We start from the raw sequence: 14,884 nt of genomic DNA on the forward strand, positions 1-14,884 counted from the left end.
TATACACAATGCTTATTACTACATAATACAGATTAAGTACGAAATTAGGTGGCAACACTTTTACCATTCTAGGGTTATGTCCCTTTATAAACATAAAAATTGCTGAATTTTTTAGTTTGTCTCAACCAAATGTTGTAAAACTTATACACAACCGTTCTAGAGTTATGCGTGTTTACAAATAGAAAAATTGCTGAATTTTTAGTTTCTGTTCTCTACTTAAGTTAGCCTCAACCAAATGTTATGAGACTTACACACAATGCTTATTACCACAAAACTCAGATCAAGTTCAAATTTGGGTAGCGTCACTTTTACCGTTCTTCAGTTATGTCCCTTTATAACTATATGATATGCAAGCGGGGGCATCATCTGTGTCCACATGTGGACACTATCCACATTTATTTTCTACTGCTTCTGAAAATAAACCATTGAAAAGAAAAATCCTGAATTAAATAGAGCTTAATAATATGAAAAAGGGAAGTGATCGCAACAATTAATTAAAGAATAGCAAACAAATCAAATCGCCCATGGCCATAGTAATTTTAGTACAGGTTGTCAATCTTACAAGCTTGATAGTATGGTTAAGCACGAGTCTACAAAGAGACACAAAAAAGCCTCAGAGAAAGAGATCAACAAGTTAAAACCCATGTCTGAATCCCAGGCAGCAAAAATTATTTTGTCCTTAAATAGAAGTGCACACTCTTAAGTACAAAAATATTAACCATAAAAAAGGTTCAAGGTTATAGAGCAATGCCAAGGAGAACATAATAATCATGGAATGTCCCTAAGAAGTATGATTTCTACATTTAAATAAGGAAATCAATAAACACACCAGCACTTATACAAATACATAATGTTTAAGTTTAGCTTGAAGAAGATTTAATTTGGCTAAGGTGTCCTATAATTTGTATTAAGAATCATAACTTCCATAAATTTTTGGTCTATTAAGATTTACTGTGGGCCCCAAAATCTATTTTACTAGAACACATCCGCGAAATCGCGGGTATTTAGAGCTTGGTTGAAAGTATGTTAACTGTTGTAGGATGATTTTTTGTAAAAGATTTTATGTCTGGAGAATTTCAGATAAGGTATCAAACTGAGTCATAGGCACTTGGAGACAGGACAATTATTTTAAGCCCTCTCCATTTTTTCCAAAGTCTGTTATTTTTTTGCTCTCTGTTAAATTCCATGATTTTCGCGTTTCTGTATACTTTGAACATACATATAATGGTCATATAATATAAATAAAGTGTATTTGCTACTGACTATCAATTCCAAGTTTCTTCTCCACGGCGATCACAGCTATGTTATATAGAGAGAGTCTATATATCATAGGATTATAATCATAGTATACATGCAGAATAACGCGAAAATAATTGTCCTGTCCCCGAGTAATTATGAAAATTATGTTTAAAGAGGGTAGTAAAAAGGGGGTATCTACACGGAAGAACGCGAAATAAAATTGCCACTTCACGATGAGCGAACAAATAAAAAGTGGCAAAACACATTGCACGAAAATAACCGTTTACTCCCTCTTTTAAAGTTTAAAATCGGAAGTCTTGGGTATGACTTAAAAGTCGGTCTGATGACGGAAACAATATCCGGACGCCTTTTTCTTCGTTTTTCTCCCAAAATAACCCAAACTGAATAATCATAAGAATGGATGACAAATACGACTATGCATGGTACCTATAGGACACAGAGGCATGATGATTAATTTATTGGGGAAGGAAGAGAAGCGACACACAAAATGAGGTCTTCTCGTTTAATAGTATAGATTAGGGGCCCACTGGCTCCTTGAGAAATAAATAAAGTTCAATCCCTGTAGACTTTGATATTATATTGATATTTTACAATAATGGCCTTTGTTTAAGGTTAATATGAGGAGATATTGACCTTATCATGCCGAAAGAAATATATTGACTGAGGATGAAGTTTTTCTCTAATTGCCTCACTCAAAGGCCACAATTGTTATATTATTGTCATTACATCATAAATAGAGAAGAAATTCACTTGATTGGTTATTATGATTGCATCACAAAGTATTGAGGTTTTTAGATTTCTGATTTTAGATATATTTTAAAATAACAGCAATATCACTATTTTATCTGCGATATTCAGTCTACGTTTGAAAATATAGTTGAACATGTGACTCCTTCTGAGTGAATCATATAAGTTAGAATAAACAAAATAATATATATTTTTAAATATATATTTATATATGTATAATATGACAGTGTTGTAGATCAATCAACTTAAATCAACAGCAATAACCCAGTTCCACTCTGATTCCCTCAGCACCAATACGAGTGGTTTTTAACAGAATAACTATGTATGTGTATTTATGCATCTTAGCATGTGACAATTTTACAACAGACATTTTCCACTGGATAACCCGTGGTCATACAGGGCTAACACCATAATGTATAGATAATTTGTCTCAAATCTAGCCCAACAATGTTAGATCTGTAAATTTGTGTTAACAAATTTTTTGTTCTTCCCTCAGCGGGATTCCAACCCCTGCTTCTGTGACATTGTGGCAAACACTGCCTGCACTGTGTCCAGCGCCCAAGACCACTCAACCAACTAAGCTGTAAAATATAGCTTTCATTAGTCGCATAATACCTTTCCTTATTGGCTTTATCTAGGGTTGTAACACAGTACATGATGTATAGTGGCAATTAGATGTTATACCTCTTAGATCAGCTATGTTTTGTCTGTCCTAAAGGATGATAATGTTACTGACCATGCCGCCATATCAAATTTTAATTTTATTATATACGTTTAAAGTAAACATGTGACAACTTTAAACATATATATATTTATACAGACAGTCAATGGTGCTTCGGTCGATGTTTGTGGAAGTGATGTATTTGTTATTAAAATATAGGAATTTTTGCAGGGCAAATCCTCCAAGTTAAAGAAGTTAGCAGAATTGATGGCAGAAGAAGAGAACGGTGAAGATAACGAGGAACAAACTGAAGAAGAGGTAGTATTATATATCAGGAATCAAATTGTAGTATTATATTACCATCACCTGGCAACTATTTGGTTTGTCATCTAATTCTGAAACAAGATGACAGTACCCAACAGTCTATCAACCCAAAGATCTCCATGTGATATTATTTTTTATGCCCTGCCATAGCGGAGGGGGCATTAAGGTTTACCCTTGTCTGTGTGTCCGTCCATACGTCCTGAAATTGGTTTCCGTTCTCTAACTTTAGTTTCCCTTGACCAAATGTTATGAAAATTATACACAAAGCTTATTACCATAAAACACAGATCAAATTCGAATTTGAGTGGCATCTTTTTTACTGTTCCTGAGTTATGCCCCTTTATGAATGGAAAAATTGTCCATCCGTCCATATGTCCCGAAATTGGTTTCCGTTCTCTAACTTTAGTTTGCCTCTACCAAATGTTATGAAACTTATACACAATGCTTATTTCCATAAAACACAGGTCAAGTTCAAATTTTGGTGGCGTCATTTTTACAGTTCTGTAGTTATGTCCCTTTATAACGTTTTCTGCAAGCAGGGGCATCATCTGTGTCCCATGGACACATTCTCTATTTATTATAACAATGTCACACATTTTCTTGTTGTTTGTGTATATGTTTCTTTGTTTAAATTTAGATTCAGTTTGTGACTGTCAAAAATAAAGAAGAAAAAAGAGTGTCAAAGAAAACATCACCAGTAGAGGTTGACAGGGATGCAGCATACTTAAAGGAACAGAATGAAGAAGAAAATGGAGAGGAAGAAGAGGAGGATACTAAGGGTAAATTTGTCTGTTAAGGGGGTAGGCCTTGGTAACCCCCAAAGTTTTCCTCTTTTAATTTCTCCTATGTTTACACAATTAAAAGGGTAGGGGTCCATGCATCATCTGCTAAAGTCTTGTTGAAATTCACCTCAGCATTTTATGTTTAGAGTATATTAATATGACCAGTTTTGAGTTGCCCTTAAAACAAGAGTCAAAACACTAGTAGGCATATATTATTGTTTGTTTTTGCACAAGTTCTCAATGCATAGCTAGAAAAAACATATTTTAAAATAGATCTGAAATGTCATGGTATGAAATTATTGAATAATTCGAAAGTTCCAGAACGCTCAGATAATACATTTAATTTTTATACGACCGCAAAAAAATTTTGCGGTCGTATATTGGTATGACGTTGGCGTCGTTGTCGTCCGAAGACACATTGGTTTTCGCACTCTAACTTTAGTTTAAGTGAATGGATCTCTATGAAATTTTACCATAAGGTTCAATACCACAAAAGAAAGGTGGGGATTGATTTTGGGGGTTATGGTACCAACAGTTAAGGAATTAGGGGCCAAAAAGGGGCCAAAAATAAGCATTTTTGTAACTTCCAGACATAACTTGTGTGTTAGTGTATGGATCTCTCTGACATTGTATCACAAGGTTCCATATCACAAAGGGAATGCTGGGATTTATTTTGGGGGCATTTGCCACCAAATTTTAGGAATTAGGGGCCAAAAAGGGGCAAAAAACAAGCATTTTTCTAGTTTCATGACAATAACTTGTGTGTAAGTGTATGGATCGCTATGACATTGTACCACAAGGTTCCATATCACAAAGGGAATGCTAGGATTGATTTTGGGGGTAATTGCCTCCAAATTTTAGGAATTAGGGGCCAAAAAGCGGCAAAAAACAAGCATTTTTCTAGTTTCCAGACGATAACTTGTGTTCAAGTGTATGGATCTCTCTGAAATTGTAATGCAAGGTACCATACCACAAAGGGAAGGCTGGGATTGAGTTTGGGGATGATGAATCATAAGGGGGTTCAAAAAATTGGGGGGGGGATTTCTTTTCCTTTTTTTTCTTTAAAATTTTCCATTTTAAATTGGTTACCCGGTATTTCTGATTTATATATAAAAGCAAATAATAATGATATGTTTTGAATAGGTAAATTAAAAAATTTTAAGTTCTGAGACCACATTCATTCTGTGTCAGAAACCTATGCTGTGTCAAATATTTAATTACAATCCAAATTGAGTGCTGTATCAAGCTTGAATGTTGTGTCTATACTTGCCCCAACTGTTCAGGGTTCGACCTCTGCGGTCGTATCAAGCTGTGCTCCAGCGGAGCATTTTATTCAAATTTCAATAGAAAAAAAGTTATCGTGTAATTCCTTCAAAAAATTGCTGAAACAATTATTGTTAATAAATCTAGAAAAACACAAACTTTTATGGAATTTAATTGTTTGAAATTTTCAAAATCTTCGAACAATTTGGCTTGCAGAGATAAGAAAAAAGTAAATTTTGGTATTTTGTTCCCTATAAATTCATCTACGGTCTCTCTTTGCATCATTTTTGTGTGCTTAAGTGACAATTTTATGGTCCCAATGACAAATTTAGTCAAGTGTATAAGTGTACTGCCTCATTGAATAAATACAATATGTATTGTTCTCTGTGGAGTTCATTCAGTGGGTGCGTGATTTTTCATCACTAGCAGTTTATTTATTTGTACATCCAAATTAATCAATGAATAATTGTTTTTTCAAGGAGAAATTTAAATTCCCATCAATGGGACAACCACTTAATTACAGACTTCTGACTTAGGACAGGCACATACAGAATATGGTGGGGTTAAACATGTTTGCTGGTGCCAAACCTTGCCCCTAACCCGAAACAGTGGTGTAACGGTCAACTATAAAAATCAGTTGGAAAGGGCTTAACTCATCAAATCAATCAAAACACAAAAAACTAACAAAAGTACAGATCTGAGAATACTTGCAGTTACTGAAAGCTAGTTCAATGCCAATAACAACTAATAAAAAAATTATATATCCTAGACTGAAATATCAATCAGTACACATCCAAAAGCCAATGGATTGAGTGTAAAGACGTAATTAACAGTCAGAGACAAATATAACATTATGCAATGTCAAAATATAGGTATCAACAGATTGTAGGACTGTGCATATACATTTTTACATATGTGTTTAACAATTATATTTAGTTGGGTTTTAATTTAACACTCTCTCAACAAAGGACGACATTAGCATGAAATCTGTTTTACAATCATTGTGCTGATATTAATTATTTTGTAATAAATGTCTTGTGTAAACACCTTACCTATCAGTATCTTCTTGAATGATTACAATTAATTGATGTTTTATAAGAAATCCATCATTTTGATTGGCAGGCAGAATGTTTATACTACAACAATGCTAAGGATTAGTTTTTATGATGTCTTTCTGTTATTACAGAGGAAGAAGTCAAACCAAAGTTAAGCAAGAAAGAAATGAAGAAATTAAAGAAAAGGGTAATAAGATATATATTATACCTTACATATATGATAAACGATTCTATTGGGTAACACATTATCAAGTGACATGGAATAATTCAGTTAATTTTAAATTAATTGCAAGGAAAGACAAATAACCAATAAAATTTTCACCCAGTGATGAATTACCCTATTATTCACCAGTGAATAACCTTTTGAGCTTCTTGATTTGTACATCAAAATGACATCACAGACGTATGTAAACAAAATGGCAACGGCCAGGTTAGAAGCCCAACGAGTGATAAGGAAACAAGAAATTCATCTAGTGCTGAGGATATCCTCTTAAAGCGCCCTTTTCGTGCCATCAATATTCTACAGAATGAATCTACCTTTGTTGTACATACAAGAAATTTTAAGACACAAAATAAATTTTGTATCGTAAGTGTTTTGACAATCTGTTATATGTACTGCAGAGAGGTAATTGCTTCAATGGTTCAAAAGGCCCTATCACTGTGTCTGTCTGTCCGTCTGTCTGTCCATCTGTCAGTCCGGCAAATCAGTTTTCCAGACTTTTTTTCTTCGTGCTGGAAGACATTGATTTGATATTTGGTTTATTGATTTATCATGACAATTTACAGGTCAAGTTCAATTTTCACAATTTTAGCTTTTCTCTTTGTTCAGTTAAAGCCCTTTCCCTATAATTAAATTTTTGATAAAATACTTATTAATTAGTAGATTTCTGTTAAAAGGGAAATAACTCATTTTTTAAAAGACCAAATGACATTTTGGATTTTTTTCCTTTTCTTTGGTAAATTGTTTGAAGGCCGTCTGTCTGTCCGTCTGTCCGTCGTCAACATGTCGGACATTAACTAAAAAATGCTTTAACCAATTTGCATAAAACTTTGGTGAATTGTTTATATCTATTGACGTGAGCTCCCTTTCGTTTTTTATAAAATTTAGATTTTACGTTTCCGAGTTATGGGGTTTTATTCATTAAAAAAAGGGGTGATTTTCCAGTTTTCGGACAATAACTCAAAAATGCTGTCACCAATTCTCATGAAACTTTGGTGAATTGTTTATATCTATTGATGTAAGCTCCCTTTTTATTTTCTTAAATTTCTAATATGATATTGAGAATTAATTGAACTTTATTTGTTTATATTTTGACAACAGATTTACTAAGTATTGCACAACAGCAAGAAATCTTTAATTGAACATAAATTCAATTCATATAACCAATTTCAAGTTCTTTGAATACATTTATTCAGAAACCCATAATATGTCAAATATTTAATTACAATCCAAATTCAGACCTGAATCAAGCTTGAATATTGTGTCCATTTTTGCCCCAACTGTTAAGGGTTGGACCTCTGCGGGCGTATCTAGCTGTGCTCAGCGAAGCAGTTTATTTGTCATGCTTGAAGATTTTGACTTCATATTTTTATGTAGTTTACACCATGACAAGTTATAGTTCAAGTTAGAATTTCGTTCCATTACAATGAATTTGTAACCAGTAGGGGAATATGTACATGTATTGCCATGCAATACTCACAGAATGCTTGTTACCCAATAGGTTAATTTTATATTGGTAAATCATAATTTTAATGCCCCCGCCGTAGGCAACAGGGGCATTAAGTGTTACCCTTGTCCATCTGTCTTTTTCTCCGTCCAATTTTCGTTTTGGCACTCTAAATTAAGTTTACCTCATCTTAATTTTATGAAACTCATGCATACACAATGCTAAAAACTATAACACACAGACGAAGTTCGTATTTGGGCAGTGAGTCATTTATTGTTCTAGAGTTATGCCCCTTTTTAACTTGAAAAACTGCAAAGCATGAGTTGAGGCATTCGTATCCTAAGACACATTCTTCTTTTATTTTTATACGACCGCAAAAATTAAAAATTTTTTGGTCGTATATTGGTATGACGTTGGCGTCGTCCGAAGACACATTGGTTTTCGCACTCTAACTTTAGTTTAAGTGAATGGATCTCCATGAAATTTTACCATAAGGTTCAATACCACGAAAGGAAGGTTGGGATTGATTTTGGGGGTTATGGTACCAACAGTTAAGGAATTAGGGGCCAAAAATAAGCATTTTTGTAACTTTCAGGCAATAACTTGTGTGTAAGTGTATGGATCTCTCTGACATTGTACCACAAGGTTCCATATCACAAAGGGAAGGCTGTAATTGATTTTGGGGGTAATTGCCTCAAAAGTTTAGGAATTAGGGGCCAAAAAAGGGGCAAAAAACAAGCATTTTTCTAGTTTCATGACAATAACTTGTGTGTAAGTGTTTGGATATTTCTGAAATTGTACTACAAGGTTTCATATCACAAAGGGAAAGCTGGAATTGAGTTCGGTTGTAATTGCCTGAAACGTTTAGGAATTGGGGGCCAAAAAGGGGCCAAAAATAAGCATTTTTCTAGTTTCAAGACAATAACTTGTGTTCAAGTGTATGGATCTCTCTGAAATTGTACTGCAAGGTACCATACCACAAAGGGAAGGCTGGGATTGAGTTTGGGGGTGATGAATCATAAGGGGGTTCAAAAAATTTTTTTTTGGGGGGGGGGTTTTCTTTTTTTCCTTTTTTTTTTCTTTTAAAATTTTCCATTTTCAAGTTGGTTATTTCTGATTTATATTTAAAAGCAAATAATAATGATATGGTAGGAGATACACACCAAACAGGATGTGTAAATTTTTATATAATAAGTATTGTGCAATAGCAAGAAATTTTCAATTGCACAGTATTGCACAATAACAAGAAATCTTCAATTGCACAGTATTGCGCAATAGCAAGAAATATCCAATCGAACAATATTGCGCAATAGCAAGAGAAATTGTCAATTGTACAGTATTGCGCAATAGCAAGAAATATTCAATTGCACAGTATTGTGCAAAAGAAGATACTTCTTATAAATTGCTTATTTCTTGATCAATTTCAATAGGGTTTTATTCTTGAATTCTTGCGGTTCTTTAATATGCTGAATATAACCGTGTATTAAGTTTTTGGATTTTGGGCCCCGTTTTTAAATTGGTCCACATTGAGGTCCAAAGGGTCCAAAATTTAACTTTGTTTGATTTCATCAAAAATTGAATTATTGGGGTTCTTTGATATGCCGAATCTTACCGTGTATTTAGATTCTTAATTTTTGGTTCCGTTTTCAAATTAGTCTACATTAAGGTCCAAAGGGTCCAAAATTAAACTTAGTTTGATTTTAACAAAAATTGAATTTTTAGTGTTCTTTGATATGCTGAATCTAAACATGTATTTAGATTTTTGATTATGGGCCCAGTTTTCAAGTTTGTCCAAATCGGGGTCCAAAATTAAACTTTGTTTGATTTCAACAAAAATTGAATATAGGGGGTTCTTTGATATGCTGAATCTAACCATGTATTTAGATTTTTGGGCCCCGTTATCAACTTTGTCCACATTGAGGTCAAAAGGGTCCAAAATTAAACTTTGTTTGATTTCATCAAAAATTGAATTCTTGGGGTTCTTTGATATGCTGAATCTAACCATGTATTTAGATTTTGGATATTGGACCATAATAGGTGAATGTCCAATTTAAAATTTTTAAGTTCTTAGACCACTTTCATTCTGTGTCAGAAACCTATGCTGTGTCAAATATTTAATCACAATCCAAATTCAAATTCAGAGCTGTATCAAGCTTGAATGTTGTGTCCATACTTGCCCCAACTGTTCAGGGTTCGACCTCTGCGGTCGTATCAAGCTGCGCCCTGCGGAGCATTTTATTTATTGATATTGCTACATATATAATACAACGTTAATTTTAGTCTCTTTCACGTCCTCTAAGTTACAGATTTCATAGAAAAACTTCTTTGGTTCCATTCATTATTGAAGAATATGTACATTTGATGTGTGAGGTTTGCTGAAAAAGTAAGTTTTTTTTAAGGAAAGGTGTTATTTCTACAGTTAAGGGGAGGGGAGATGTGGTTACATGTCTTATGGACCCAATATACCTTTGTACATTAGGATGCATGTATTTTAATACAAAAAAAAAATCATTTCAGATGGAATATGAAGACCAGTTGAAAAGCTTAGGCTCAGAATCAACCCAAAATTTTACAGTGTCCCAAGCAGAAAAATCATCTAAATCAGCAGTTCTTGAAAATCAACTTGATATTAAGGTAGGTAAGAATAACAGAATGGCAGAGAAGGAGAAGAAATTTGCAGGCAGTGAAATATGATAATAAAAATAAGTAAAATGGTTGATGTAGTTAACTATCATATTCTTTCCAGGCAACATTGTTTTGTGCAAATTAAAGATGCTGTTTTATTTCAACCATAGATACATTAGGGTTCATGAAAAGATTGTGATTTTTGACACAAGGAATTTGTCAGTTTTTATGGTTTCACAATTACCTTTTCAAGAGTTGTCTTTCTTATTTAGCTTAAAAATTGGTAATTCTTTGGTTTCAGAATGATACTTATAGTACCTCTCGACCAAATCAACAGATTTCAACACAGTGTCATTGAACATAAAATACAGGTCAAGTTCAATGTTGATGATTTTGTCATTTACTGTTCAAGAGATATTCTTCCCCTTAGTTACACTGTACCTTAAAAAATGTTATTTGTTTGGTTATAATGAAAATACTATTTGACAATTTTTTTTTTATTTTCACACAATGTTATGAAACAAAGTTGCATTCTATTTGAATTTTGGTTAGGAAATCTTCAAAAAAAGATGTGAGTAAAGCTGTAAAATGATATTCTTACTAATTATATTTTAGGTTGAAAACTTTTCAATATCAGCCATGGGAAAAGACTTGTTTGTCAATGCTAATCTATACATCACAGCTGGGAGACGATATGGTTTGGTTGGGCCAAATGGGTGAGTTTATGGAGAGATCAAATCTGAACAAATAAGGTGTACCAAAACTTTTTTCAAGACCAGTCTAAACTTAAATAGAGATATGTTCTTTGACATTCTATTTGTGGAAAGGTTCTTTCTGCTTAAACCATAAAAAAAATCTTTACAGTATTTCCCCATTTAATCTAATTGAGCATGATTTAAAAAAAATTCGTAAGGGTTTCGCGGAACCCAGTGTCTCGCCTACTTTTGCTGTTAATCACAGGCTCAACAAAAATGAGGAAAAAAATTAATAGAAATATTCCTCTCTATACTATCTTTTGATTGTAAGTAGCTTCTGTCCAAGTTTGGTAAAAATCCAGGATAGTTTATGAATCTAATAAATGTTTTAAAAACTTAAACTGCAGACTGTATGTAATGTTAACTGGAAGAAAAACTAAGTCCATTTATAAGTAAAATATGGAAAAAATGGAACAAAATTTTAACAAAATTTCCTTCTAGATACTAGCTTTTAATCATAAACAAGCTTCTGTCCAAGTTTGGTACAAATCCAGAATAGTTTAAGAAAGTTGTTAAAATTTTAAAAACTTTAACCACAGAGTGAATGTAATGTTAACTGGCAGAAAAACTAAGTCCATTTATAAGTAAAATACGGAAAAAATGGAATTTTTTTTTACAAAATTTACTTCTGGATACTATCTTATGATCATAAACAAGCTTCTCTCCAAGTTTGGTAAAAATCCAGGATAGTTTAAGAAAGTTATTAAAATTTCAAAAACTTTAACCACAGAGTGAATGTAATGTTTCCTTGCAGAAAAACTAAGTCCATTTATAAGTAAAATACGGAAAAAATGGAATTTTTTTTTTACAAAATTTACTTTTGAATATTATCTTATGATCATAAACAAGCTTCTGTCCAAGTTTGGTAGACATCCAGGATAGTTTAAGAAAGTTATTAAAATTTCAAAAACTTTAACCACAGAGTGAATATTTGTGGACGCCGCCGACGACGACGACGCCGACGGAATGTAGGATCGCTATGTCTCGCTTTTTCGACAAAAGTCGAAGGCTCGACAAAAATAGGGAATATATCAACTTACATGACTTAAGAAAAATTTAAAATCTTAAACTGATGACAACTTAAAATCTTATTTACTGTAGAAAGTATACCACTAATTCATGGCCCCATTGCTTTCTATGTTAAATTTCTGAATTTCAAGCAGACACAGGTCTTTTGTTTTAAGTTCAAATAAAGTGACAATCAATGCATGTCAAAGCAACACTTTGTGGTGTCTTGTACTGAAAAAATCAACACACCTTTAATGGCATATAAGAGAGAACTGGTTCCCAGAACTTCGGATGTACCAAAACAGGTACTTCAGATCTGACAAACAGGCAAAATGTACCCTCCTTTTAAAATTTCATGCAATTTTTTTATTATTCAAAATTATAAGTCAAAAAGTGTTCTACAATGGTAACCAATCATTCAGCTTTCATTTGATACCGAAATTACCTAAATATTCTACATGATTTGAAAGTTACACCCTTGCGTAGGAATTATTTTGTGTTAAATATGTACTACTTTCTGGTATGTGTTTTCTGGCCGGGCCCGAATTAGTGGTGTTACACCTGTAAAGGGTTCATTGGGATAGAAATATGGTCATCCCTGGTTGGTGTCTGTTTTGCTATGTTGGATTTATTAATGAACAGCCACGTCTGGTGGTCATGGGGAAGTGAAGTCTGATATTTTTTGTAGGATGAGTGCCACTATCTCTGCATGTCAAGGACCCTTAGAACAAAACTGTCAGGTGTCTTTAGGTTGCATGTCAAAATGTCTGCCCCTATCCAACATGCGCTCATTTTCAAGAGGCAAATTAAATTCTTGCCCTCTATCCTGGTTAACTAACCTAGCAGAACCTACCTATTGTAACAAGTGTTAATTTGTTCTCATCCTGAATGTGCATGAAATATTTGCCACTGGCATTAACGAAGCAAGTAACAATGAATCAATCATCAATATATTGGTTACATTAGAATTTTAGATTTGAACTTGTGAAGAATAAATAGATATATATATTACTATTAACAGTCAGGTAATGGCTATATAACAACCATTCTATTTTCAGTCGTAGGTTTACCTTAAATTAAAAATAGATCATAATAACTGGATTTTTGGTTGCATTTTCATAAAGACTACCTATCAAATCTGTTTAGATTCTAGATAAGCATTAGAATTAAAACCAACTGCACCTTGCAAGGAAATTATTTAAAATTTCTGTTTCTACTGACTGGTTAAAACATTTCTTTGATTGTTGTGAACCACATTATAAAGTCACTTTATATTGCTGACTATAGAGAGCAAACATTTTAGATTTCTACTTATAAGAAGTGGTTCTATCAATCTTATTGAAATACAGATGCTGTGTCCATGCTTTCCTTACAAGGATCTGAAAATACTTGGTACTACTCTTTGTTTTAAAGACCTTTTTGGAGCCTTTGGATTTGTCATAATAACCTTCAAAAATTTTGCAGCAGAAATTTTGTTGACTGATAAATTACCAGATTAGAAAGTAGAGTGTTGTCAGATCCTTGTTAGCAAATCTTGAACACAGGATATGAATTTCAATCAGATTGTGGTTTAATAATTCTATGACAAACACAAAGAAACACCATCCCCATTACATGACAGCTTTAATGGTGCAGATAAGATGATGTTATATGAAGGAAATCACCATATTGTTATTCATAAGAATTTAAAAACTTGTTTCAGTCATGGAAAGACAACCCTGCTGAGACACATGGCAAACAGAGCTCTAACTATACCTGGAAATATTGATTTGCTGTACTGTGAACAAGGTAAAACATTGACTTGCTGTACTGTGAACAAGGTAAAACATTGATTTGCTGTACTGTGAACAAGGTAAAACATTCTAAAAACAAATCCATAAGACCTTGGATAATTTCATGTGCCTCAGATAAAATATAGATATGTGCTTTTCCAGTAAGTAAATTTACCATTAAAAATTATGCTAAAAAAAATGTTATATCTCAGAAATTTCCATCAGTTAATCTCTATTTTTATGCCCACACCGTAGCGGAGGGGGCATTAAGTTTTACCCTTGTCTGTCCGTACATACGTACGTCCATTCGTACGTCCAAAAGTTGGTTTCTGTTCTCTAACTTTATTTTGCCTTAACCAAATGTTATGAAACTTATACACAATGCTTATTACCACAAAATACAGATCAAGTTTGAATTTTGGTGGTGTCACTTTAACCGTTCTAGAGTTATGGCCCTTTACAAATGGAAAAATTGCTGAATTTTTCGTTTCCGTTCTCTAACTTATGTTAGCCTCAACCAAATGTTATGAAACTTATGGACACATGCCCCATTCATTTGTTGTTATACCCCTCCCTTGCTATAGGAATGGGGGATGTATTGCATTCATGTTGTCTATCTGTCTTATCATCCATCCTTTGGTCCAATAAATATTTCCATCACATTTTTCTCCGGTACCTACTAAATAAAATGATGTCATATTTGGTCTGTAGCTTGACAGCAATGAGTTGTAAAATGTAAGCACAATTTGAATCTGTCGGCTTCCTATTTCCTGTTTGCAGATACTTCATATTTTCATCACACTTTTCACAGTACTACTAAACAGAATGTTATTTGGTCAGAAACTTTATAGTGAAGACTTCTAACTTGTGAGCTCTTTTCAGATCTGTCAGACACCAACTTCCTTTTTATCCATGGGGGTATGCTTCATGGATTTTGGTTCACTTTTCTGTTTTTCCCTCATTTC

The 14,884-nt window shown here is 33.3% G+C and overlaps 2 protein-coding genes across 8 annotated transcripts in view; both read left to right on the forward strand.

Annotated features, from left to right (window-relative positions):
• Positions 1-14,884, forward strand: part of LOC127727854 (F-box/WD repeat-containing protein 5-like) — a 125,061-nt gene that overhangs the window by 70,808 nt on the left and 39,369 nt on the right. Inside the window, exons 9-10 of one of the 7 annotated variants that reach the window (XR_007993868.1) lie at positions 4,275-4,413; positions 4,575-4,806. The exons of the other annotated variants lie outside the window; for them this stretch is intronic. The gene's annotated coding sequence lies outside the window, so the exon portion shown is untranslated. Of the gene's footprint in view, positions 1-4,274; positions 4,414-4,574; positions 4,807-14,884 lie in introns of those variants that run through there. 7 annotated transcript variants of the gene reach the window in all.
• The window catches only part of LOC127727853 (ATP-binding cassette sub-family F member 1-like), a 63,408-nt gene that overhangs the window by 2,844 nt on the left and 45,680 nt on the right, over positions 1-14,884 (forward strand). The window contains exons 2-7 of the mRNA XM_052234972.1: positions 2,900-2,986; positions 3,630-3,771; positions 6,224-6,279; positions 10,277-10,393; positions 11,000-11,100; positions 13,850-13,935. Coding sequence (XP_052090932.1) covers positions 2,900-2,986; positions 3,630-3,771; positions 6,224-6,279; positions 10,277-10,393; positions 11,000-11,100; positions 13,850-13,935 — 589 coding nt within the window. The remainder of the gene's footprint in view (positions 1-2,899; positions 2,987-3,629; positions 3,772-6,223; positions 6,280-10,276; positions 10,394-10,999; positions 11,101-13,849; positions 13,936-14,884) is intronic.

This window comes from Mytilus californianus, unplaced genomic scaffold (genome assembly GCF_021869535.1).
Source record: "Mytilus californianus isolate M0D057914Y unplaced genomic scaffold, xbMytCali1.0.p SCAF_2, whole genome shotgun sequence".
Classification (NCBI taxonomy): domain Eukaryota; kingdom Metazoa; phylum Mollusca; class Bivalvia; order Mytilida; family Mytilidae; genus Mytilus; species Mytilus californianus.